The sequence below is a fragment of the Ailuropoda melanoleuca genome, chromosome 3 (assembly GCF_002007445.2).
Source record: "Ailuropoda melanoleuca isolate Jingjing chromosome 3, ASM200744v2, whole genome shotgun sequence".
NCBI classification, from domain to species: Eukaryota; Metazoa; Chordata; class Mammalia; order Carnivora; family Ursidae; genus Ailuropoda; species Ailuropoda melanoleuca.
This window is the reverse complement of record NC_048220.1, coordinates 5,362,851-5,385,773: the sequence shown is the minus strand read 5'-3', so window position 1 is coordinate 5,385,773 and position 22,923 is coordinate 5,362,851. Positions and strand designations below refer to the sequence as shown.

The window sequence follows — 22,923 nt, the reverse complement described above, 5'->3', positions numbered from 1 at the left end:
GATAAAGACAAAATAACTAAATTTAACCTACCTAGGATTTCAGTTATTTCTATGGTAAATAAGAATTACTGGATTCTAAAGAAGATCTCTGCAGTAGGTTCTTTTCTCATGGACCTTTCTGAAAATTCAGCACAGTCGTTATAGACACAATCATTCCTTCCCCTCTTACGCTATTTACTTCATAAAACTTTTTTAACTACAGAAGGCAGGAAATGTACTGAAATGAGCGCTAGAGCCAAGAGTCAAGAGGCTTGTGTTCAACTAACTGGCTATGTGATCAAAAATCATTTTATATCTCTGATGCCCTTCAACAGATGACTGGATTAAGAAGCTGTGGTCCATATATACAATGGAATATTACTCAGCTATCAGAAAGAACGAATTCTCAACATTTGCTGCAACATGGACGGCACTGGAGGAGATAATGCTAAGTGAAATAAGTCAAGCAGAGAAAGACAATTATCATATGATTTCTCTCATCTATGGAACATAAGAACTAGGATGATCGGTAGGGGAAGAAAGGGATAAAGAAAAGGGGGGTAATCAGAAGGGGGAATGAAACATGAGAGACTATGGACTATGAGAAACAAACTGAAGACTTCAGAGGGGAGGGGGTGGGGGAATGGGATAGACTGGTGATGGGTAGTAAGGAGGGCACGTATTGCATGGTGCACTGGGTGTTATACGCAACTAATGAAGCATCAAACTTTACATCGGAATCTGGGGATGTACTGTATGGTGATTAACATAATATAATAAAAAAAATCATTTTATATCTCTGACACCGTATACAAGTTAATTTAAAAATCTCTACTATTTCTATCGGCTCCAAGATGCTTTAATTTTCTTGAAAACTGTCTCTGGAAAGTTTTGCTGTATTTCACCTTTAGCTAATTTTATTTCATTAATTCATTCAGTCAGTCATTCATCATATATTGAGCACCTACTGTATGCCAGGCACTATGCTAGAAGCTGGGATTACAAAGTTGTAAAATACACTCTTCTCAACAAGCTCACAACTAAAATGGGTCAGATTCAAACTTTCCTAACATAAGCTGCCTACTAATCATCAGCATTTATGTACAAAAATAATTCAAAGCAAGCATGTATGAGTACTTAGCCATTACCATTTAAAACTTACTAAATTCATTTTGAACACAGATGGTGGGATACAAAGATATCATCAACTTGAAAGGTTGTGTTTTAGGAAGATTCTACTTGTGGTTCTTAGGGCTCATTCCTACCATATTCAGCACCAGTGACACTGGGAAATGATAAAAAGATTAGTGAAATGTTTGGTAAAGTATTTGTCTCGTTGTTATGAGGATGAAAACACTCAATACAGCAGAGATTTGCCCTACTTCATAAACTCACACACTGAGATCTCATGCTTTCATTCCAAAGTAGCACTATTCCTTGAAAAAAAACCGTTAAGAGGTTTCTTTTCAAAGCAAAATTAACTAGAAATGAGCTGCAGGATGTGGAAAAGATGCTAAATAAATTAATGTCACAGTAATTTTTTCAGAATAAAACCCAAGCTCCACATGCAATTTTTAAACACAAATACACTAATATTACAAGCAAGAACATCATAACATCTAACTTTCAAAGTGTAAAAGTAATCAATACATGCTATCAGGAAGTTTTGGCATTTCAATGGCTTCTTCTTTTTAAAGAAAAACTATTAACTCATCATATTTGATGCAATTTTAATATAATTTATCAATTTACGCAGCATGTTACTGAACATTTAACTCAAATACAATCATATGCCTTACTATTCTCCACTCTCCAAATCTGTAAACAGTTTAAAAAATCAGCTACAGGGCACCTGGGTGGCACAGTCAGTTAAGCACCCAACCCTTGGTTTCAGCTCAGGTCATAATCTCAGGGTCATGAGACTGAGCTCCTCATGGGGCTCCATGCTGGGCATGGAGTCTGCTTGAGATTCTCTCTCCCCCCCCACCTCTCCCCTCCTACCCCTGCACGTGTGTGCACGCATGCACACTTTCTCTGCCCCTCCTCCGCATATGAACACACTCTCTCTCTCTCAAATAATCTTTTTTTTTTAATCAGCTAAAAAGCCAAAATCTGAAATGACAACTTAAAAAGCTCACAGCCACCAAGGAGCTAATGTCTCAAAAAAAATCCACATTTATATGATGCCTTACAAATGCATCACTTCCTATTTCCTTAATTTATACTTCCATTAGGCAGAAAGATGCAAAGAACTAACTCCAAACCATTTTCTTCCCAATACTGTAGCTTAGGATTGTAAATTTATTAAAGTTTATATCATACTAATTTATACTTTCTTCAATGACTATGTGGAAATTAATAAACCAATCAGTTACCTTTGTCACTAAACAAAGTTGTTCTCATGTCATGGACACTATCGTGGTGGTACACTGGTTCATTCTGCGACTTTGGACTAGAAACAACTTAAAGACAAGACCTATCTAATATTTCCATTTTAACTCCTCACAGCTACGACATTGCTCTGAACCCACTGTGAACAATCAAAAATTAATGAAACATTACTATATTCAAATCCTGGCTCTGCCCCTTGCTAGCTGTGTGATCTTGGGAAAATTGCTTTAACATCTCCAACCCTGAACTGCCTCATCTGTTACACAGATACCAGATGTTATTAATAGAATCAACTGATTAAGACTATCGTGAGCATCAACTAATCTACTTAAAGCCACTAGCATAAGGCCTGCTGCATAACAGCACTTAGTGAACGTGACCTGTCGCTATTATTACTATTGGGCACCGTAGGCTGTTTCTTTTCAACGGATGCCCAAAAAATCAGTAAGACACTTAAGTCACTTTTAACCCATTTTTCCTATTTTAAGTGGGGGTAGAAAAGGAAAGTGCAGTACACAACCTTCCCAAGCAAGAGGCAAGGGAAGCAGGAACCCGAATCTGAAAAGGGGGCTTTCTTGCAGGATAGAGCCTTCCCGTCAGGGTGACTATAATGCGTGGATACCTAGGAAGCAGGGACATCAGCAATCACAGGGTAAGAAACCTGTACCTGGAAAACCTATTTTCATGTACTTTACAGTTTCTCTTTCCACAAGTCTTTAAGGAAGTTCATTTTGTAAATTTCATTTTGCGTAACTTGGACTAGGAAGAACAGGAAAGAAATCTGTTTTGTTCATGAACAAGTCCAAGACTCAGAAAAGTGTGCTCTTAAAACCAAAACTCAGACCTCAGTTGGGGAAAAAAGGAAACAAATTATAAGGAAGTGAAATTTAGGTATGGGAAAGCTTGACTAAAATTTCAAACAAAACTTTACGCTAAAGAATACACTATGGGGACGTCACTCCGACAAGAGAATTTTCACCAAAAGATGAGCAACTATAAAAAGTAATCCAAAATAAGTAATCAATTGCAAAATCAATTCAACTCTTCAGGAGGAAATGAAAAACAAAATCCAGCACGCACTGCTGCATTCTGAAAGAAAGGAGAGCAAAAAGGAGTAAGTGATGAGAAAAAAACAATTGTCAACTTTCACACAGTAAGCCTGGAATCTATTTTTAAACCTCCTAAGATACTCAAAGTAAACTACAGAATCATAGAATCCGAACTAGGAATAGGTACTAGGGCCTAGATGAGAAGGCAGGGTTACCTGGCTTCCCTTAGCATCTTTTCTCCTCTCTGTCCAGTGTTTCCTTGCCCACTTTTTTTTGTCCCGATAACTTATCTTGCTCTCTCCCCTGCCCCAGGTTTCTCCATTTGGGACCATCCCTTAAACAACTACACTACTGGACAAAAAGCAGATGTAGTCCATTCAAATGGACTGCTTTTCTAAGGGTAATTTCTAATGGTCATTTCCACATTAACTGTTCAGAATTCAGAACCCATTTCTAACCATAGAAATGACGTAGCTACGGAACTGTGCCTATACAACAGATGCTTTCTACTGAGGACCCACAACCTCTTATCTGCAACTCTTAACCCAAACAACAATGAAAACTGGAAGATTTCTGTAAGTTTGCAAGGTGAACATTAATAAAGGGAAACCTCACTGAAGTGGAGGTGGGATGCTAGAAAGGGAGACAGGTAAGGAAAGCCAAGCTACTCATGTCAATTACAGGAAGAATTGTCAATTACAGACCCAACTGAAGACTCCTCAAGAGGAAAGAAGCTTGGGGGTGCCTGGGTGGCTCAGTCGGTTAAGTCCAATTAAGACTCAACAGTCCGACTCCTGATTTCGGCTCAAGTCATGATCTCGGGGTTGTGAGATTAACCCTGTGTTGGGCTACATGCTGGGTGTGGAGCCTGCTTAAGATTCTCTATCTCCTGCTCCCTTTGCCCCTACCTTCTCCCGCCCCCACCTTCTTTCTCTCTCACTCTAAAAAAGAAAGAAAGGAAGGAAGGAAGGAAGGAAGGAAGGAAGGAAGGAAGGAAGGAAGGAGCGAGCTTCAATTACGGGCCCCAACAGGAAAAATTTACATTGCTGCTGCTTCTTTTTGTAGAAGAAATCAACCCCCTCTCCGAAACCCAGCCAATGAGAAACCATCATCACCCTCTTGCTTCTCCCCAGTGCACTTTGGTTCAAAACAACCTCTCCCAACTTCCTCCTCCTTCTCCACAAAATAACACTCCTCTTTTGTTTGTTGGACTTGCAGATGGTTTTGTAGTAGCTTGCTGGTCCCAGATTGCAACTCTCTACTTCCAAAAAAACCCATCCCTTGCTGGTAAAATAACTGGCAGTTTTATAAGGTTAAAGGCAGCAATTTCATTTGGCAGGAAAGCCTGATTACATTGACATGAGTCTATTTCTAGTATTTATTTATCTTATTGTGAATATTCGTGTTTGCCAGCAGAAATACTGTGATTAGGGGCGCCTGGGTGGCACAGCGGTTGGGCGTCTGCCTTCGGCTCAGGGCGTGATCCCGGCGTTACGGGATCGAGCCCCACATCAGGCTCCTCCGCTAGGAGCCTGCTTCTTCCTCTCCCACTCCCCCTGCTTGTGTTCCCTCTCTCACTGGCTGTCTCTATCTCTGTCAAATAAATAAATAAAATCTTTAAAAAAAAAAAAAAGAAATACTGTGATTAAAAGTGATGCCTGCACCTTATGAGAGGTATTATATAACATATTGCAAATACACCTTAAAATGTTTCTAAAATCTAAACCTCAAAATCCACTTGTTCTATGTGTTTTTGGATAAAGGATTATGGCCCCATACTCTTTTAACTTGCAAGCGCAGTATTTCACTTACCCAAAGGACTATGATACAGGCATGCTTAAAACCTACCACTATTTAAACCACTGGCCTTAGGGATGTTCAAAATACACATTCACCTAAATTAAATCCCATCTTACTCAGTAATGTATCGCTGTGGGCATTCAAATGGCAGACATTCTTACATCAGATACTTTCATCTTAGGACCTCCCTGCTGTTTATTGAAAATATTGACCTCATAATCTTTTGTTTTCTCTCTTCTTAACCTAAACCCTGGTAGGCTGAAATTTTATCTTTCTTTCCCCCTCCCTGGTTCTTAACCAGAGGCAATTTTGCTCCCTAGGGAACATTTTGGCAATGTCTAAAGGCATTCTGGGTTGTTACAACTGCGGGTGGAGGTCTACTGGGTAAGGTTAGATATGCTACAATACACAAGTCAGCCCTCCACAACATTTACCTAGTTTGAAATGTTAACAGTGCCAATACTGAGAAACCCTGCTATATATCAATCCCACCATCCTTATTCCCAAAACGAAATCATTCCACGTAATTTTAGACTTCTTCAATTTGGATGGTTCAAATGACTTTTTTCCCCTACAGATCAGTGGCCCTCAACATATATATACTGTTTCTTCCTGGTCCATTTTATTTAGTCATTTCTAATCATCAGATTCTTGAGCTGGTAGGAAAGAAAACAATGATTATGTATTCTAAAGTTACCATTACAGTACAGTAACATTAAAAGAAATAGTTCTGTAAATAATTGTACTTATTATCTTTAGTCCATCCATTCTTTTTTAAAAAGGAGACTTAGTTTCTATGAAAAAAGAAAACATTTTCCTCAAGCAAGCCACTTGAGCTTTTAAACTATTTTTCTTACATTTTAAATTTTACTTTTTTTTTTTTTAAACCCCTAAGGGAAAAGAAAAAAAGGCAAGATAGGAGGAAAAGCAAAGAGCTGAGTTTGGTACAGACATGAATCAATTTATGTATAATATAATTAAGAACGTGAATCTAAAACAGGAATAACAACTTAATAGAATCAGGAACATTTCTCTCTTTTTTTTGGTAAATAATTCTTTTTAAATAAGAAAAGCTATCAGCTTACCCTTTACTTTTAGAGACCAAACCAAGAGACTGACTCAGTCGATGAATAAAGGCTCTTTCAGTGCTGGTCAAAGAAGAAGGAAATTCCATTTCTACATGGGGAAAAAGAAAAACACACACATACTCTAAGTACCATTTAGGAATACACAATTTTCTTTCAAGATCTTTCAATAAACAGGGGCGCTTGGGTGGCACAGCAGTTAAGCGTCTGCCTTCGGCTCAGGGCGTGATCCCGGCGTTATGGGATCGAGCCCCACATCAGGCTCCTCTGCTATGAGCCTGCTTCTTCCTTTCCCACTCCCCCTGCTTGTGTTCCCTCTCTCACTGGCTGTCTCTATCTCTGTCAAATAAATAAAATCTTTAAAAAAAAAAAAAGATCCTTCAATAAACAGAGATATAAAATAGGAAAAAAATGGGTGCCTAGGTGGCTCAGTCAGTTGAGCACCTGACTCTTGATTTCTGCTCCAGTCATGATCTCAGGGTTGTAAGATCCAGCCCCAAGTGGAGCTCCGTGCTGGACATGGAGTCTGCTTAAGATTCTCTCTCTCCCTCTCTCTGCCCCTCCCCCAACAAGCGCTCTAAAAAAAAAATCATATAAGCATATGTGATTTTATGTGAAAAGGTCATTCTATGTGAAAAGTAGATATTAACTCAATTAACTACTGAATGTCTACCAGAGTTACCAAATTAATAAAAATTAAATCTTAAACACGATAGAGGACTCTCCTGTTCACCAAAGAATACTCCTCTTATTTGCGCTGGCATCTTCAATTGGTATGATGACTGACTGACGAACATATTTTACTATTTTAACTTAGTTTAGTCCTTACTTGTTTAACAAAAGGTTCGTTTCCTTCGGTGATAAGCGATGCTCAAGTATTGCGAATGTTCAACGTCCAACTCCATTGTCTTTGTTTTCAAAACTGTACATAACTCGTGTTCCACTATCTCAGACTGGATTTGTTGCTTCATATTGCGAAGGCTTGGTTTCATGTAAGTTCACTCTGTCCAAGTCATTGCCTGTTCTGGCCTGTATGGTGCCCGAGTCAAGGGTCCCCTACTTAGGCCAGCAAACCGGAATGGGCCCTAGTATGTTGTACGGTTCACCACGGCTCTGCTGCGGGTTCTGCACTGTATGACCCAAGCCAATTAGCTTTGGATCCTTAAGAGGTGTGAAAGACGTTTCATCTACCAAAACCAGTTTAATTTTTTGAAGCGTTTAAGCATGATGCTTTCGGGATTTAAAACACTAATGCATTGCCAATGCATTTATCTGTCTGATATCCTCTGCGCTTCTACTTCTGTAGTGTAAACATTAGCCTCAGCTAAGCCTAACACAATTTCCTTTAAAAAGGGGGGGGGAGGGGTACCAATACCTAAAAGCTGTGCCTTCTACGCCCCAAGCTGCCTACAGGCCTCTCTCTGGAAGAACGCGACTCTTTCCACCTTCTGATCAATGCCAGGCAAGCGCTTTAACCCTGCCAAGCTCTACCAAGCGCGGCCCCTGCCCGCCGGGGAGGCGGGCTCCAGTGGGTCCGGGGGCCCAGGGCGGCCCAGGCCTTCCCTCCCCCCCCCCCTCAGGCGGCCCCTTTCACACGGTGGGTCCCGGCGTGGGGGAGGCGGGGTAGCCGGCGGGGTCCCTTTTGGGAACCTCACCTCTCTGGTCCCCGTATCGGAAGCGCTCCAGAGCGATATTGACTGCGATCTTCACCTCCTCGTCTATCCGAATGTCCTTCAGCCCCTTGGCCCGGCCCCCGCCCCCAAGGCCGCACTGAGCTGGGCCGCCCCCGCCGCCGCCAGGAGCGGGCGGCCGCGGGGAGACGCTGCTCGGCCTGGACATGGCCCTGAGAAGTTCTCCCCGCAGGGGAGCGGCCAGGTCTGCGGGCGGACGGTCAATGACAGGGACGGAGGGCCACTGCCGGGACTGGACCCCTCCGCAGGCGGCCTGCGCTGAGCCGGGGTCACCAGAAACCCCCCGTCACCACAACAGCCGAGGAGGCGCCGGCGCCAAAGAAGCCCCGGCGAAGCGGAGAGCGCGGGCGTGATGACGTCACCAGGGCCACGGGCGCCCGTGACCTCAGCGCGTCGGGCGCTCCTCGCCTCCGGGCCGCTGCCGGCTAGTGTCGTACCGCCACGCAGCAGGTACTCTCCGTCTTCTCCCGTCCGCACCACCGCACCAAGGGGCTCCCGTGCATCCTTTTATTCGGTCACCCACTCTTTCCTTAAACTCTTCATTAATTCTTTCCGTGAGCCGGTGCGGGCTCCCACTGTGTGCCCGGCAGGCACCGCGCCGCGACCTAGGCGTGGGACCAGACAGACCTGGTTCCAGCCCTCGTGGAGTTCACATTCTAGCGGGGGTGGAGTTGCCAGACTGAGCACATAAAAATGCAGGACGCCCTTTTATTTGCATTTCAGATAAGGAATAGTTTTTTTGTATTTCCCATGCAATATTTGGAAACATGAAGTAAAAAAAGTTATTCTACAGAAATGAGATTGTAACAGAGGGCCTGTATTTTATGTGGGGACCCTAAATGAGAATGACAGACAATTAAAAAGAAAAAAAGTACATGCTTAAATGATAGTTGTAAGTGCCACATGCAATGATGGAAAAAGAAAGTGGAACTCTTTCGTTTTGGAGGTCAAAGAAGATTATGAGAATTTGCTTGTATACGATTCCACTACCATAAACCTAATCCCAGCCACCCTAACTGCTTCCACTCTGGTCTTCCCATGGTCCATCCTGCAGAGAGCAACCAGAGTGATCCTTTTAAAAATACAAGCGAGGTAGGGGCGCTCTATTTTTGACTTTTTTTTTTTTTTAAGATTTTATTTATTTGTCAGAGAGAGAGAGCAGGGGGAGTCAGGCAGAGGGAGAAGCAGACTCCCTGCTGATCAGAGCCTGATGCAGGACTCCATCTCAGGACCCTGGGATCCTGACCTGAGCTGAAACCAGAGGTTTAACCGACTGAGCCACCCAGGTGGCCCTATTTTTAACTTTCTGAGGAACCTCAATACTATTTTCCAGTGTGGCTGCACCAGCTTGCATTCCCACCAACAGTGCAAGAGGGTTCCCCTTTCTCCAATCCTCGCCAACATCAGTTGTTTCCTGCGTTGTTAATTTTAGCCATTCTGACAGGTGTGAGGTGGTATCTCATCGTCGTTTCTTGTTTTGTTTTGTTTTGTTTTGTTTTGTTTTGTTTTGTTTTGTTTTGTTTTGTGAGAGAGCGTGTGTGCACGTGCACACGCACACTGGGGCTGGCAGGCCGGAGGGGCAGGCAAAGTGAGAAAGAATTCCAAGCAGGCTCCACACACAGCATGGAGCCCAAAGCAAGGCTCGATCCTACTACACTGAGAGCATGACCTGAGCCAAAATCAAGAGTCGGACACTCAACCAGCTGAAGGCCCCCAATGCCCCTCATTGTGGGTTTGATTTGCATTTCCCTGATGATGCGTGATGTTGAGCATCTTTTCATGTGTCTGTTGGCCATCTGGGTAACTTCTTTGGAAAAAATATCTATGCATGTCTTCTGCCTGTTGCAGAAATAGTGCTATATTCTGGCCCCGGCATAGGTATCTCTGAACTGTGTGAACATTTACTACTACCTGGATCTCTGTGTATCGTAATTTCTTTAGATGTGCCATAATAATACCCGCCATTTATAAAGTGCCCAGGGGCACTGTCTTTATTTTCCCAAGCTTCACAAAACCATATGAAGTAGTTATATTACCTCATGATACAGATAATACAGATGAAGAAGCAGGCTGGATGGGGTTAAAATAACTGGCCCAAGGCCATGCTATTAGTAATGAATGAGGTAGAGATAGAAAGCAGACCCAGCCTATGACGAAGCGTAGCTTCATTCCAAGACAAAACACAGATGGTAGATAATATCTGGATGCACCAAATATGTAGTGATAAAACATTTTATAAGGGGTCAGGCACATAGCTGTTTTCAGTCTCACTCCAAAACGTCATAGTTCCACCATTTATTGGCGCCATCATGTATTAGCTTTGTGGCTTGACTACTTTACTCTGACCTTCAGATTTCCCCTCTGTAAACATGTATATTCAATAGTCATAGGGTAGTTGTGAATATGATGTAATATGTAAGTATCAAGCATTGATTTCATGCTGTATTCCTTTTTACACTCTTTCCTTTCCCTTTGTTTTTGTGTTTTTTAAGTTTATTTCTTTTTCTTAGGAATCTCTACACCCAATATGGGGCTCGAACTCACAACCCCAAGATCAAGAGTCTCCCCCCCGCTCCGAGCCAGCCAGGTGCCCAGTCATTCTTTCCTTTCTTTTTGGATGAATGCCTAAATGCTCTATTCGTGGTGCCTGGTAAGAGTATGGAACATATTCATTCAAATAAAAAAAGAATACTTGGGGCACCTGGGTGGCTCAATCCATTGGGCATCTACCTGCCTTCAGCTCAGATGCTTCTCCCTCTCCCTGCGCCCCACTCATGCTCTCTCCCTTGTTATCTATCTCTCTCAAATAAATGAATAAAATCTTAAAAAAACAAAAAAGAAGAATACTTGCCTAAAGTTAGATAGCAATAAATCGTAAGGTAAATCAGCTCTACATTCTCTGGTATTTTTCCACACCCCTGGAAATTTCTGGGTGCTTAGGGTGAAACACTGCAATTCTACTTTTTTACATATGCCACAGAGAAAAATTAAAGTGGGGAAGGTATACAATATTCACAAATGATTTCAAGTTACCCTTTGCATAGAATACACCTAAAGCTATCGTCCTTGTTTCTACCACTTAGAGTTGTGTGGCCTCGTGCAATGATTTAACCTCCCTACCCACAAAATGGATATGATAATGTCTATGTCACAGTGTTCTTATAAGGATGAAATTAGATTATATTAACTTTATGCGGATGGAGCGCTTACCACAATTCCCAGCTCCTGACTCAGCCTAGCATTCCAGTAGAGTTAGATGCTTTTTACTTCACCTGACAGAAAACCCAAGCAAAAAAAGGCCCAAAGTAAGGACATTTCTTACCTTATATAACAAGAAGTCTAGGGGTAGGGTGGTTCCGTGGCCGATTACTTCAACACGACACACCAAAGCCTTCAATCATCCAGCATCTATCCAGCTTACCACCCTGCCATTTTTAGCGTCTGCCACTCCCCTCTTGGTTACAGCTCCAAGTCATCACATCATAACACGCCATCAGATAAAGGCAAGAAAGAGAAGTGCCTACTGTCTGATGACCTCCTTTAAGAGAGAGAGAAAAACCTTCCCAGAAGTTCCAGAAATAGACGTCCTTACATCTCTTAGCCAGAACACGATTAATGCACTCCCAAATAGGAATGAATGGGATTACCATGAAAAGTCCAGTCTTTCCTAAACCAGATGTCACCCAGAAGAGAGGAGACAGAATTGGGGTTCTCTTAGCAAATAGTGAGGGATAGGGAATGGCTGTTGGGTAGGCCACCAAGGGTATCATGATAGTCCTCAGTGATGGTCACCAAATATTTCTGGTTTTCTTCCTTCTTCCTAGCAGAATTGTACTTCCTGGCCCCCTTACAGTTGGGTGGGAACATACCATTAGCTCTGGCAAATGTTTAGTGAGTTGAAATGATATGTGTCATTTTCATGTTGGCCCCACCTTTCACTGTAATTAACCACAAATAACTAGCAAAACATGTACAAGAAAGAAACTGAATTATCTTATTCCAATTGATTTAAATAATCAAAAACTACAAAAGAACATGCTCAGAAAAATTAAAGATCTACATAAACGAAAAAATACACTGTGTTCAGGGACCAGAAAACTCAATAATGTTAAGATAGCAGTTCTCCTCACATGGGTCTACAAATTCAACACAATCCCAATCAAAATCCCAATCATAATCCCACATTTTTTCTGTCTCCCTTTGTTTTAAGATTTATTTATTTGGGGGGGGGCAAAGAGAGACGGAGACAATCCTCGAACAGACTCCCCACTGAACCCAGAGCCTGACACGGGACTCATTCCCAGGACCCTGAGATCATGACCTGAACCAAAATCAAGAGTCAGACACTTAACCAACTGAGCCATCCAGGTGGCCCCTGGGCAGGTTTTTTTCTAAAAAACTTAACAAGCTGATGCTTCATATTAAAATGCACTAGAATAGCCAAAACAACTTGAAAATAGAAAAAAAGTTTGAGGACTAACACTACCTGATTTAAAGACTTATTATAGGGGCACCTGGGTGACTCAGTTGATCAAGCGTCTGACTCTTGATTTCAGCTCAGGTCATGATCTCAACATTGTGAGATCAAGCCCTGTGTCAGGCTCCATGCTGGGCATGGAGCCTGCTTGGAATTCTTTCTCTCTCCCTCTCCCTCTGCCCCTCCCCCCACTCATGCATGCACTCTCTCTTTCTCCCTGTCTCTCAAATAAATAAAATCTTTAAGGGACACCTAGATGGCTCAGTTGGTTGAGCATCTGCCTTTGGCTCAGGTCATGATCCAGATTCCTGGGATCGAGTCCCCATCAGGTTCCCTGCTCAGGGAGGAGTCTGCTTCTCTCTCTCTCCCTCTGCCCCTCCCCCCTGCTCCTGCTCTCTCTTTCTCTCTCAAATAAATCTCTAAAAAAAAAGATTCCACATATAAGTGAAATCATATGGTGTCTGTTTTTCCCTGTCTGACTTACCGTACTCAGCATAATATCCTTTAGGTCCATCTATGTTGTCGCAAACAGCAGAATTTCATTCTTTTTGTAAGGCTGAGTGACATTCCATTGTATATATATGCCATATATATACCATTTCTTCTTTATCCATTCTCTATCGATGGACACAGGTTGCTTCCATGCTTGGCATTGTACATAATGGTGCAATGAGTATAGAGGTACATATATTTTCAAATTGGTGTTTTCATTTTCTTTGGGTATCCAGCAGTGGTGGAATTACTGGACTGCATGGTAAGTTCTTTTTTTTTTTTTTTTTTTGAGATTTTATTTATTTATTCGAGAGAGTGAAAGAGAAAGAGAGAACATGTGCATGCAAACAAGGAGCGGGGCAGAGGGAAAGGGAGAGGGACAAGCAGATTCCCCGTTGAGCAGGGAGCCCAATCCAGGGCTTGATCCCAGGACCCTGGGATCATGACCTGAGCCGAAGGCAGATGCTTAACTGACTGAGCCATCCAGGTGCCCCTGAACTAGATGGCAGTTCTATCTTTAATTTTTTGAGGAAATTCCAGACTGTTTTCCACAATGGTTGCCATCAATTTACATTCCCACCAACAGCACACAAGAGTTCCCTTTTCTGCACATCCTCACCAACACTTGTTTTTTCTTGTCTTTTTAATTCTAGCTATTCTGACTGCTGTGAGGTGATGTCTTATTGTGATTTTGTTTTGCATTCCCCTGATCTTGAGTGATGTTGAACATATTTTCATGTGTCTGTTGGCCATCTGTATGTCTTCTTTGGAAAAATGTCTATTCAGCTCCATTGCCTATTTTTTAATCAGATTGTTTGGGAGGTTTGGTTTGTTTAGTGGTTGGTTTGGGTTTTGTTTTTGTTTGGTTTTTTTTTTTTTTTGGTGTTGAATTGTATGAGTTCTTCATATGTTTTGGATATTAACCCCTTATCAGAAATATCATTTGCAAATGTCTTCTCCCATTCTGTAGGTCGCCTTTGCATTTTGTTGATGGTTTCCTTGATGTGCAAAAAGCCTTTTAGTTTGACCTGGTCCCAACAGTTAATTTTTGCTTCTCCTTCCCTTGCCTTGCCTTGCCTTCCCTTCCCTTCCATAAATATGTTTCTAAGGCCAATGCCTAAGAGATTACTGCCTATGTTATCCTTTAGAAGTTTTATGATTTTAGATCTTGTATTTAGGTCTTTAATCCATTTTGCATTTATTTTGTGTGTGGTGTAAGAAGTGGTCCAGTTTCTTTTTTTGCATGTAGCTGCCAGTTTTCCTAACACCATTTACTGAAAAGACTGTCTTTTCTCCGTTATATATTCTTGCCTCCTGTGTTGTGCATTAATTGACCATATAAGTGGGGGTTTATTTCTGGGCTCTCTATCCTGTTTCATAGATCCACATGACTCTCTTTGTGCCATTACTGTATCTTGTAACCTTTTCCGATTTAAAGTCTATTTTGTCTGATACTGCTATAGTCTCCCTGCTCTGTTCTGGTTACTGTTTGTGTGGAATAGCCTTTTCCATTCTTTCACTTGTATCTCTGGATCTAAAGCAAGTCTCCCCTAAACAACATACTTGGGTCATGGCTTTTATCCATTTTGCCAATCTTTGTCTTTTCACTGGAGAGTTTAATCCATTTACATTTAAAGCAATTACTGATAAGGAGGGACTTCTGTCATTTTACTATTTGTTTTATACTTGCTTTATAGCTTTTTTGTCCCTCATGTCTTGCATTTACTGTCTTTTTTGCATTTAGTTAATTTTTTAGCAGTGAAACATTTAAATTCCTTTCTCATTTCCTTTAATATATATTCTATGGCTATTTTCTTGTGGTTACCATGGGAATGACATTTAACATCCTCAGTTATATCACCCTAATTTGAATTTATACCAGTTTACCTTCAGTAACACCCAAAAACTCTGCTCCTTTAACAGCTCTGTTCTTACCCTTTCAGTTGTGAATATCACAGAATTGTATCTCTATACATTGTGTGTGATGGTTACTCCTTACTATAAAAAGAAGCTGTGAAAACATGCAATAAACTGAATAAATATCCAGAGAATTATACTAAATGAAAAAAGCCAATCTCAAAAGGTTGCATACTGCATGATTCCACTTATATAACATTCTTGAAATGACAAAATTATACAAATGGAGAACACAGATTACTTGTTGTCTAGGGTGAAAGATTGGGTGAAGGAACAGGGAAGTAAGTGTGGGTATAATAAGTCAACATGAGGGATCTCTGTGGTGATGGAAATGTTCCATGTCTTGACTGTATCAATGTTAATATTCTGGTTATGATATTGTATTATACTTGGGCAAGATGTTACCATGGGGGAAACTAGGTAATGGGTCACTGGATCCCTCTGCATTGTTTCTTTTTTTTTTTTTATAAATTTTATTTTATTTATTTTTTTAAGATTTATTTATTTATATGAAAGAGAGAAAGAGAGAGCACAGAGGGAGAGGGAGAAGTAGTCTCCCCGCTGACCAGAAAGCCAGAAATGGGGCTCGATCCCAGGACCCTGGGATCATGACCCGAGCCGAAGGCAGATGCTTAGCCAACTGAGCCACCCAGGTGCCCCACCTCTGCATTGTTTCTTACAACCGCATGGGAATCTATAATTATCTCAACATAAAAAGTTTAATTTTAAGAATACTAGAAACTATTATTAAATATTATAATTTATTAATTATGTAATCATTTTTTAAATTTCGAATCAGGGCACCTGAGTGGCTCAGCCGTTAAGTGTCTGCCTTCAGCTCAGGTCATGATCCCAGGGTACTGGGATCGAGACCCGCATCGGGCTCTCTGCTTGGTGGGGAGCCTGCTTCTCCCTCTCCCTCTGCCTGCTGCTCCTCCTGCTTGTGCTCTCTCTCTCTGTCAAATAAATAAAATCTTTTAAAAAAATAATTTTGAATAGTGGTTACAGCAGCACTAATAGCACGTAGTTATAACAGAGCTAAGAAAACACAACCAGCAATTCACAGAAGAAATCAAATGACCGAGAAGAAACACTCAGCATCTGAGGAAGTAAAAATGAAAAGGATAGGAAGGAAAGAAAATAAATGGAAAATAAAAGGAAATACAACTTTTCATTCACTGGTTTCGCAAAGATTAAAAAGGTTAAGAACGTTCGACCAGAGTGTGGAAATTAAAGAACCCAAATTAGAGAGAAAACCTCCAACTTCTATGAAACCTTGAGGTGGTACAAACAGAAACTGGGACCATACAGACCAGATCACCATTTGTGTCATTTTTTCAAAGTTGTTTGTTTTTACTTTTTCTAGAGAGGGAGAGCTGGGGCTGGGGTGGGGGGGGCGGCAAAACAAGAGGGAAAGGGAATCTCAAGCAGATTCCACCTGGAACCCCGATCCTGGGGCGGGGGGCTCAATCCCAGAGCCCTGAGATCATGACCTGAGCAGAAATCAGGAGTAGGTGTTTAATCCACTAAGCCACCTAGGATCCCCTGTTTTTTGCTTTTTTAAAGTAGGCTCCCCACCCAGCTGGAGCCTAACACAGGGCTCAAATTCAGGACCCAGGAGATCAAAACCTGAGCTGAAATCAAGAGCCAGACGCTTAACCCACTGCGCCACCCAGACCCCCTCAAAGTTCAGTTTTTAAAAATAGAAGCAAGCCCAAAGTGTAAAAATGCACACACATGGAGAAAAGTCAGGGATCCTCGGTTTCAATCCTGTATCTGCTTATAAGTCACTCTGCCACCACAAACATACTTTGTTACTTCCAGCATTTGTAGAAAGCTAATAATCACTACCACTCGCCGGCCCCACGACAGTCAACGGAAAGAAGGTTTCAATTCTGGGCCCCCAATCCCACTGTGAGCAGAAGAGGCTTATCAGGTAATGCTTCGCTAGGGCCGAGGGCATGTCGGGACTTGTAGTCCAGTCAGTGGAACTCGCCCTCCCGGCAGGCCCTGCGGCTGCGAGAAGGTTACGCGCTGCCGCCGCCGGCGCTCTGGGGACAAGCGCAAGGCTACCGCAGAGCGGGTCTGGAAAAGGTGTTTTGCGGCCGTGGAGGCGCGCTTTACTTCCACATCCGGGAGACCGAAAAGGAGTGCTTTATTGAGGAGATTCCGGACGAGACCATGGTTATAGGTACGGGTGGATGGGGAGACTTTGGAACAACTTTTGGGGCGGGGGGCGCGGGAGAGTCCGCTCTTCCAGAGCGGGGAGCAGCCGGTCTCGCCGCGTCGTGGCGGAGGCCGACTCGACCCCACCTCGCGCTCCTCTGACCTGGGTTCGCCGTGCTTCTGAAACTACAGGACGCAACTGTATGACAAGCAGCGGGAGGAGTACCAGCCGCCCCCCCGGGCTTGGCATGTTCGTGCCGGTGAAGGACCCCAAAGGACAAGGTGAGCCGGCCCCTGAGCCCCGCCGAGCCCTCCTCTCTGCACTCTGGCGCCAGACCAGGCAGGTGCCGGTACTTCCCCTCCTACTCGCCACAGCCGCTCAACTGCTGAACATAGTTGGGTGTTTGTTGCTGAGAAGATCCCAGATTTTCGCTCTAGGCCAAACTTGGGCTGTTGCAGTGCTAGCGGCTGCTCTCTGCTTCTTCCTTTCCCGACTGCTGCAGGACTCAGCCAAGTCCCTTCCTTGCCCGAGCCGTTTTCCTGGCCTGTGAGATGGAAACCTAGCTGTCTTGTAGGCGTGATTGGTGGGTTAACTGTGGTGCTGGCCATCAAAGAATTTTGTTAACTCTAATGCTGTGACGTCTAGACTTCAGGAGTTCACAGAACGGGGTGCTTTCCAAAACGAATGAGTAGCTTTTAATTTCGACAAATAAGGATATTAAAGCAAAAGAATAAAAAATCTTTAGTTGTCATCTTTCGTTTAAAAAGGAACACACCAGGGGCGCCTGGGTGGCACAGCGGTTAAGCGTCTGCCTTTGGCTCAGGGCGTGATCCTGGCGTTCTGGGATTGAGCCCCACATCGGGCTCTTCCACTATGAGCCTGCTTCTTCCTCTCCCGCTCCCCCTGCTTGTGTTCCCTCTCTCACTGGGTGTCTCTATCTCTGTCAAATAAATAAATAAAATCTTTAAAAAAAATAAAATAAAAATAAAAAGGAACATACCAAAAGAGCAGAAATGGCAGGAGTGCTGAATAAAGAGCCCTTCCCAAGAGCAGTCACATGTCAGCTCCATCTCAGACGCTTCACCCGTGCCCCAGAAAGTTCTCAGACAAGCTTTTGGCAACTGCTGGGGAGCAGCTCTGGACCTTTTAGTGTGGTGAGGTGCCTAGGGCTCTGTTTGCCAACTTTGAGGCACCGAGAGCCTGAAGCCCAGTTTCCTTCCAACCCCATCCCGCCCGCCCCCAACACTCACTGAAAGCTTTTCTCTGCAGGTCATCCTGGCCCGGCAGTATGGCTCTGAAGTCAGATTCAAATTCACCTCCCATACCCCCGGCAAACACCAGATCTGTTCTGTGGTCTCTCTTAGAGTCGGGATTATGATATAATGGCCGCCTTTTGGTTTCTCAAACTGCCATATTCTTTTTTGCTCTAGGCCTTCTGTATGTGCTATTCCTTCTGGCCCAACACACTTCCCCCCAGCTAACTCCTAGTCATGAATGCAGTTCTAAAAAGCAGCCTTCCCTGACCATCTAGACTAGACCAGAGCTAGTATCACATCATTCTTAGCGCATACCCTTCTCAGAAGCACGCATCACCTTTACCTGTTGTTTGAGCCTCGCCTCATTTGGTATCAGACCATAGGCTCCACGCGCAAGAATGTGCCTGTCTGGATCACTCCGCTTCTCTGATGGCAGAGAGCAGAGCACCCCCCCACACACACACACACACACCTTTCAGGTAAGGGTATTGGGCCCTAAGATCACATACTCTGGTCTGAGGTTACTCTCCAGTGGTCTCCCACCCTCCCCAGCCTTCAGCTCAGTCCACTCGTACTTTCCAGAGGCCAGTTATGACCACACCCACAAATGAGCAAATCTCCAAGGCTTGCAGTGTTCCTCAAGCATATCCTAGGGGAGGATGTGTCTGTCTCCGGGGCCAAGTGCTCGGGCTGTCCCCACATCCCCTCCTCATGGGGGGGGGGTTCTCTTTATTGACATCCTTGGCCTTGATGATTTGGACTTCATTTTGTCGAGGGTGCCAACCAGTGAATTTCCTTATAACAGAAAATGTCAGATTCACATGAGAGATGACTATTACAACAGGGCAACCAGCAGGGGTAGGATGTGGGCTAGATCAGGCAGATGCAGGGGGTGCACAGATGCCTGGTCATCAAACCAGATGTGGAGGTTGCGTTACAGGAGATGCTGACTATAATGGAAACAATTACTTGGAATCCTATTTTTAAAAAGAAGAAGAAAAGAAAGCATCTCCTGAAAAAAATTAACCTGTGACATCATAAAGAGAGACACAGGTTGGTTGAAAAATAGTACGAAGACAGAGGTGTCCATCTGATTTCCTGGAAGAAGCCAGCAGTCCACGTAACTAGAGTAGAATAATAGCTCATGAACCTGACTGGAGCCCACAGACAGGCACAGGATCACCACAGGTACTCAGGTTACCCGTTAGGTGGGCCCAAACTGGACTTTTCTGGCAAGGGCTCCACAGGTTGCTGAGGTTTCTGGAGAATAGGCTTTCTTCACCCCATCCTTTTCGGGATCAGTCCCCACCAATGCACGTTAATATCTGGTTAGAAACCAAACACCAGAATGAATTGCAGAGCGGGAGACAATAAGCGTTTAGGTCAGAAACTGTGCAGTTTATATTCACTCTTAATTCTCCATCTTGGGGCAGTTCCTCCAGCCGGTTTAGCCAGGGGGGTGGGGGCACCCTCACCTTCCTCCTCAGCAGCATAGAGCCACACAGAATCCTGCAGCTCCCCGACCAAGCGTCTAGCGGGAAACCCATCCTCTCCCAAGGGCTGGCTGAGAAACCAGTTCAAAGAGGCCCTCTGTCCTCCCCCCTGCCCAGGGTTGGGGGATTGGGAGCCAAGAGATAGACCAGGCCGGCCACTTTCCATCAGTTAACAGAAGGGGAATGAGTTGGGGCTAGGTCTCTAGGGCCCCCCTACACCAGCTTCTTGGCTTTAAAGAAACTCTTGAGGTGCTGCATCTGCCAGACACCTGTGGCCACCAGGATGAGGGTCTGCAGAATGGACCACCACAGCACCCGCTGGTTGGTGCTCTCGCTGGTCTGCCGGAAGCGCTCCTCCCGCCACTGTGGGAGGAGAGAAGGGAGAAGATGCCCGCCCGTTGAGAACTGAATTTCACCCCCAACAGGGGAAGAGCTGGAAGAGCCACTTCCCAGGAGGTCACACATCCCCTGTCCCAGCTGTGCCAACCCAGCCCCCTCACCCGCTGGTACTCCTGCTCCTTCTGGATCAACTCCACCTGCTCCACTAGCTGCTGTAGGCGCAGTTGCAGCTGCGTCAGCTTGTCCTTGGCCGCAAATTCCGCATAATCGTTGCTGTGCTCACCCAACTGCATGTCCAAGTGAATGGCCTGGAACAGGGGAGAACCCGGGATGAGGGTCGGGGAGCTTAGCTCCAAGAACCCGCCAGAAATCTAGCTTCTACATCCCCGTCTGGGCCTGCCACTAGCAATTCCATTCACACACCGACTTGGTGACTGGCCCTGCCTGGGGGGGGGAACGGACGGTCAAAACACCAGATCAGGACCCTGCTTGCGTGGAGTTCTATATTCAGAACACAAAGAATGGGACAACACGTGCAGAGAAATAGAGGTGTGACTCTGAGCCAGGCAGTTTACTAGAAGTTCTGTATGGGGAGGTGACAATGGAGAGCCCTGAAGCGCTCAGTTGCAGAAGAGCTCTGAACTTCACGTTATGAAGCTTGGTCTTTATCCTAGGGATGGCTGTGAGCCAATGGAGAGTTTTAAGTCAGAGTGACTCCCTCCCAAGGTCCCCTTTCATCCTCAGGAGGGGTTCTTGGGATGCTTACTTCAGGTCAAGTCCCAGCCCTGCTCAATAGGCACCAGCCACCGCACCCTTCTTATTCTAGAGGCTGAGAAATTGACCCCTGGGAACGGTGGGCCTCCCGCCTGCCACACTCACCAGCTTGCCATCATAGAAGAGGGCGAACCGGATGGACTCAAGGTGGAGGCAGATCTGGTGCTCTCCTGGAGACTGGGAGGTGAAGGTGAAACTGCCCTGAGGGCCGTACTGCCGGGCCAGGAGGTTCTAGGGGAAGCAGCCTCCAGTGAGCACAGAGAAGTTAGCCGTGTAGCTGCTTTCAGGAGAATTCTGGGGGTATCCCAGGTGCAGACCCCCACAGGCCAGAGGGCTGGGTATGCGGGGCATGGCATCGGTTTGGCTGGAAAGTCTCAGATACCAGCATGGTTAATACAGAATACAAAATTGCAAAGACCACGGTCCTCCTTGAGCTAGCCTGCCTGTGAGGAGACAGATCCTTCTGCAAGAAATGAAGGACCAGAGAGGGCTATGCATGGATGCTGGGGCCTGGGGAGGCGGGGCGCAAGGGGTAAAGGCCCGCCTCACCTTGTTCTCGGGGTCCTTCACAAACACGAACAGATTGATCCACTGCGGGGAGGGCTGGTACTTTTCCATAGCAGGGTCGTATAGCTCCGTCTTGTAGTTACCTAATGGAGAGGCAAGGGATGTGCATTCCCGTCCATCCCCATGACCGAGTAATGGGGGGGGGGGGGTCGGGAAGATCTCGAGTCTGAGGAGCCCGACCACCGCCCTCCGCCTCTCCTCCCCTCTCCAGCACCACCACTCCCCTGGCATCATTCGAGTCTACATCAGACTTGCCTCCTCCGCGCCCCTGGCCCCCGCACAGGCAAGAGAGAGGATGCCTTGGCCAGACTGCTTTCCACCCTTCCTCCCCAGCCCACCCCCCGCAGGGGAGGGAAGGTGCGGGCCTGAGCTGCTGCCACGGCGGCCCATTCCCCTCCCCTCTCTGGCCTCTGGGTGCAGGGAGAGCAAGGCCGGGAGTGGCCGGCACGCGCACCTATGACCACGGTACCATCGGGGATCTCCTGGATGAAGCACTTCTCCTCCAGCTCGCGGACCTCGAGGTAGAACGCGCCCCCGTGGCCCACGAGCGCCAGCAGCTGCCCCAGCAGCAGCGGCAGGGCCATACCAGTTGCTTGCGCTCTGCCCCATCCCCGCCCGGGGCCAGCCCCGGGCCCAGCTCCTCGAGCCGCGCAGGCCCCCGCCACCTTCCCAGGCGGGTCCACCGGTCTCCGCGCGGAGCCTGCGGAGACTGCGAACGCGGACTACAACTCCCGGGAGCCCCCGCGCGGCCCCGCCCCCGGCGCATTCTCGCCGACCCACGCTGCGGAGGGGCCACTCGAGCGCCCCGCCCTCCAAACCCGCGCCAGGTTCTAGAGCTCTTTCCTCCGCCCCGCGTCTATTACTCTGCACGGGAATTCAGGGAGGCGTAGGTGCTGTTAGCCCATCGCTGATTGGGGTGACAGCCTCAGAGAGAGGAGGGGGCTTGCCCTCTGGAACTTGCAGGGCAGCCACCCCAGATGTGTGAGGAAAGGATGGGGATAATGGGAAGTTTATTACCTGGACTTGAACCTCGGAGAGCTTAGAATTGATTGGGGCATGGAGGTGACATGGCGAGACGGAATGAGAAGCCCGGTGGGGTTTAGAGCCTGAAGCAGTTACTCAGGAAGGGGAGGGGGAAATGTCGCGGTTTTCATGAAAGGGGTAGATTTGACTTAAGCCTTGAAGGATGGTTAAAATCTCCCTGAGCAACGGAGAACAAGAGCAATTGAGGCAGGGAGACGTAGTTGCCTAGCAGCCAGTAGGCCAGTTAAGGGACTGGGGGAAGAAAAGTTATAGGAACATGGACAGAGGAGGTAAATGGGCTGAATCTGAGGGCACAGGAGGTGCCAAGCCCGTTTGAACAGGGGAGCCCTTCACCCAGAGTACTTTTCTCTGCACTAGGGACCAAGAAGAGATTGTGGGTGATCCCGGAGGGAAAAGAAGATG

At 45.5% G+C, this 22,923-nt stretch overlaps 3 protein-coding genes across 12 annotated transcripts in view; 1 reads left to right on the top strand and 2 right to left on the bottom strand.

Moving 5' to 3' along the window:
* The window catches only part of YTHDC2 (YTH domain containing 2), a 77,035-nt gene extending 68,565 nt beyond the window's left edge, over window positions 1-8,470 (bottom strand). For 4 of the 9 annotated variants that reach the window (XR_004623954.1, XR_002143689.2, XM_019804686.2 and 1 more), the window contains exons 1-2: window positions 7,960-8,469; window positions 6,305-6,395 (exon numbers count right to left, since the gene is read on the bottom strand). Coding sequence is in view for 5 of the 9 variants with exons in the window: in XM_019804686.2 (XP_019660245.2) it covers window positions 6,305-6,395; window positions 7,960-8,143 (275 nt within the window). In the remaining 4 variants the exon portion in view is untranslated. Of the gene's footprint in view, window positions 1-1,141; window positions 1,265-6,304; window positions 6,396-7,133; window positions 7,860-7,959 lie in introns of those variants that run through there. The other 5 variants (XM_019804684.2, XM_034655878.1, XM_034655879.1 and 2 more) reach the window with 5 other exon arrangements.
* Window positions 8,348-19,562, top strand: LOC109490357 (transmembrane emp24 domain-containing protein 9-like). Its single transcript, XM_034655724.1, has 4 exons — window positions 8,348-8,428; window positions 16,889-17,072; window positions 17,240-17,329; window positions 18,318-19,562. The coding sequence occupies exons 1-4, from the start codon at window positions 8,348-8,350 to the stop codon at window positions 18,344-18,346; spliced, it is 384 nt and encodes a 127-aa protein (XP_034511615.1). The 3' UTR covers window positions 18,347-19,562.
* A 134-nt stretch (window positions 19,563-19,696) lies between these two features.
* On the bottom strand, window positions 19,697-22,212 carry LOC100465603 (transmembrane emp24 domain-containing protein 9). 2 transcript variants are annotated; one of them, XM_019804682.2, is made up of 5 exons: window positions 21,932-22,212; window positions 21,460-21,560; window positions 21,016-21,087; window positions 20,298-20,444; window positions 19,697-20,160 (listed from the first exon to the last, which is right to left on the bottom strand). In XM_019804682.2, exons 1-5 carry the CDS (start codon window positions 22,059-22,061, stop codon window positions 20,011-20,013), a joined length of 600 nt encoding a protein of 199 aa, XP_019660241.1. In that variant the 5' UTR covers window positions 22,062-22,212; the 3' UTR covers window positions 19,697-20,010. The 2 variants fall into 2 exon arrangements, with proteins under 2 accessions (XP_019660241.1, XP_002924109.1); XM_002924063.4 differs by having other exon boundaries at window positions 19,701-20,160; window positions 21,016-21,141; window positions 21,932-22,207.
* Window positions 22,213-22,923: the final 711 nt, after the last annotated feature.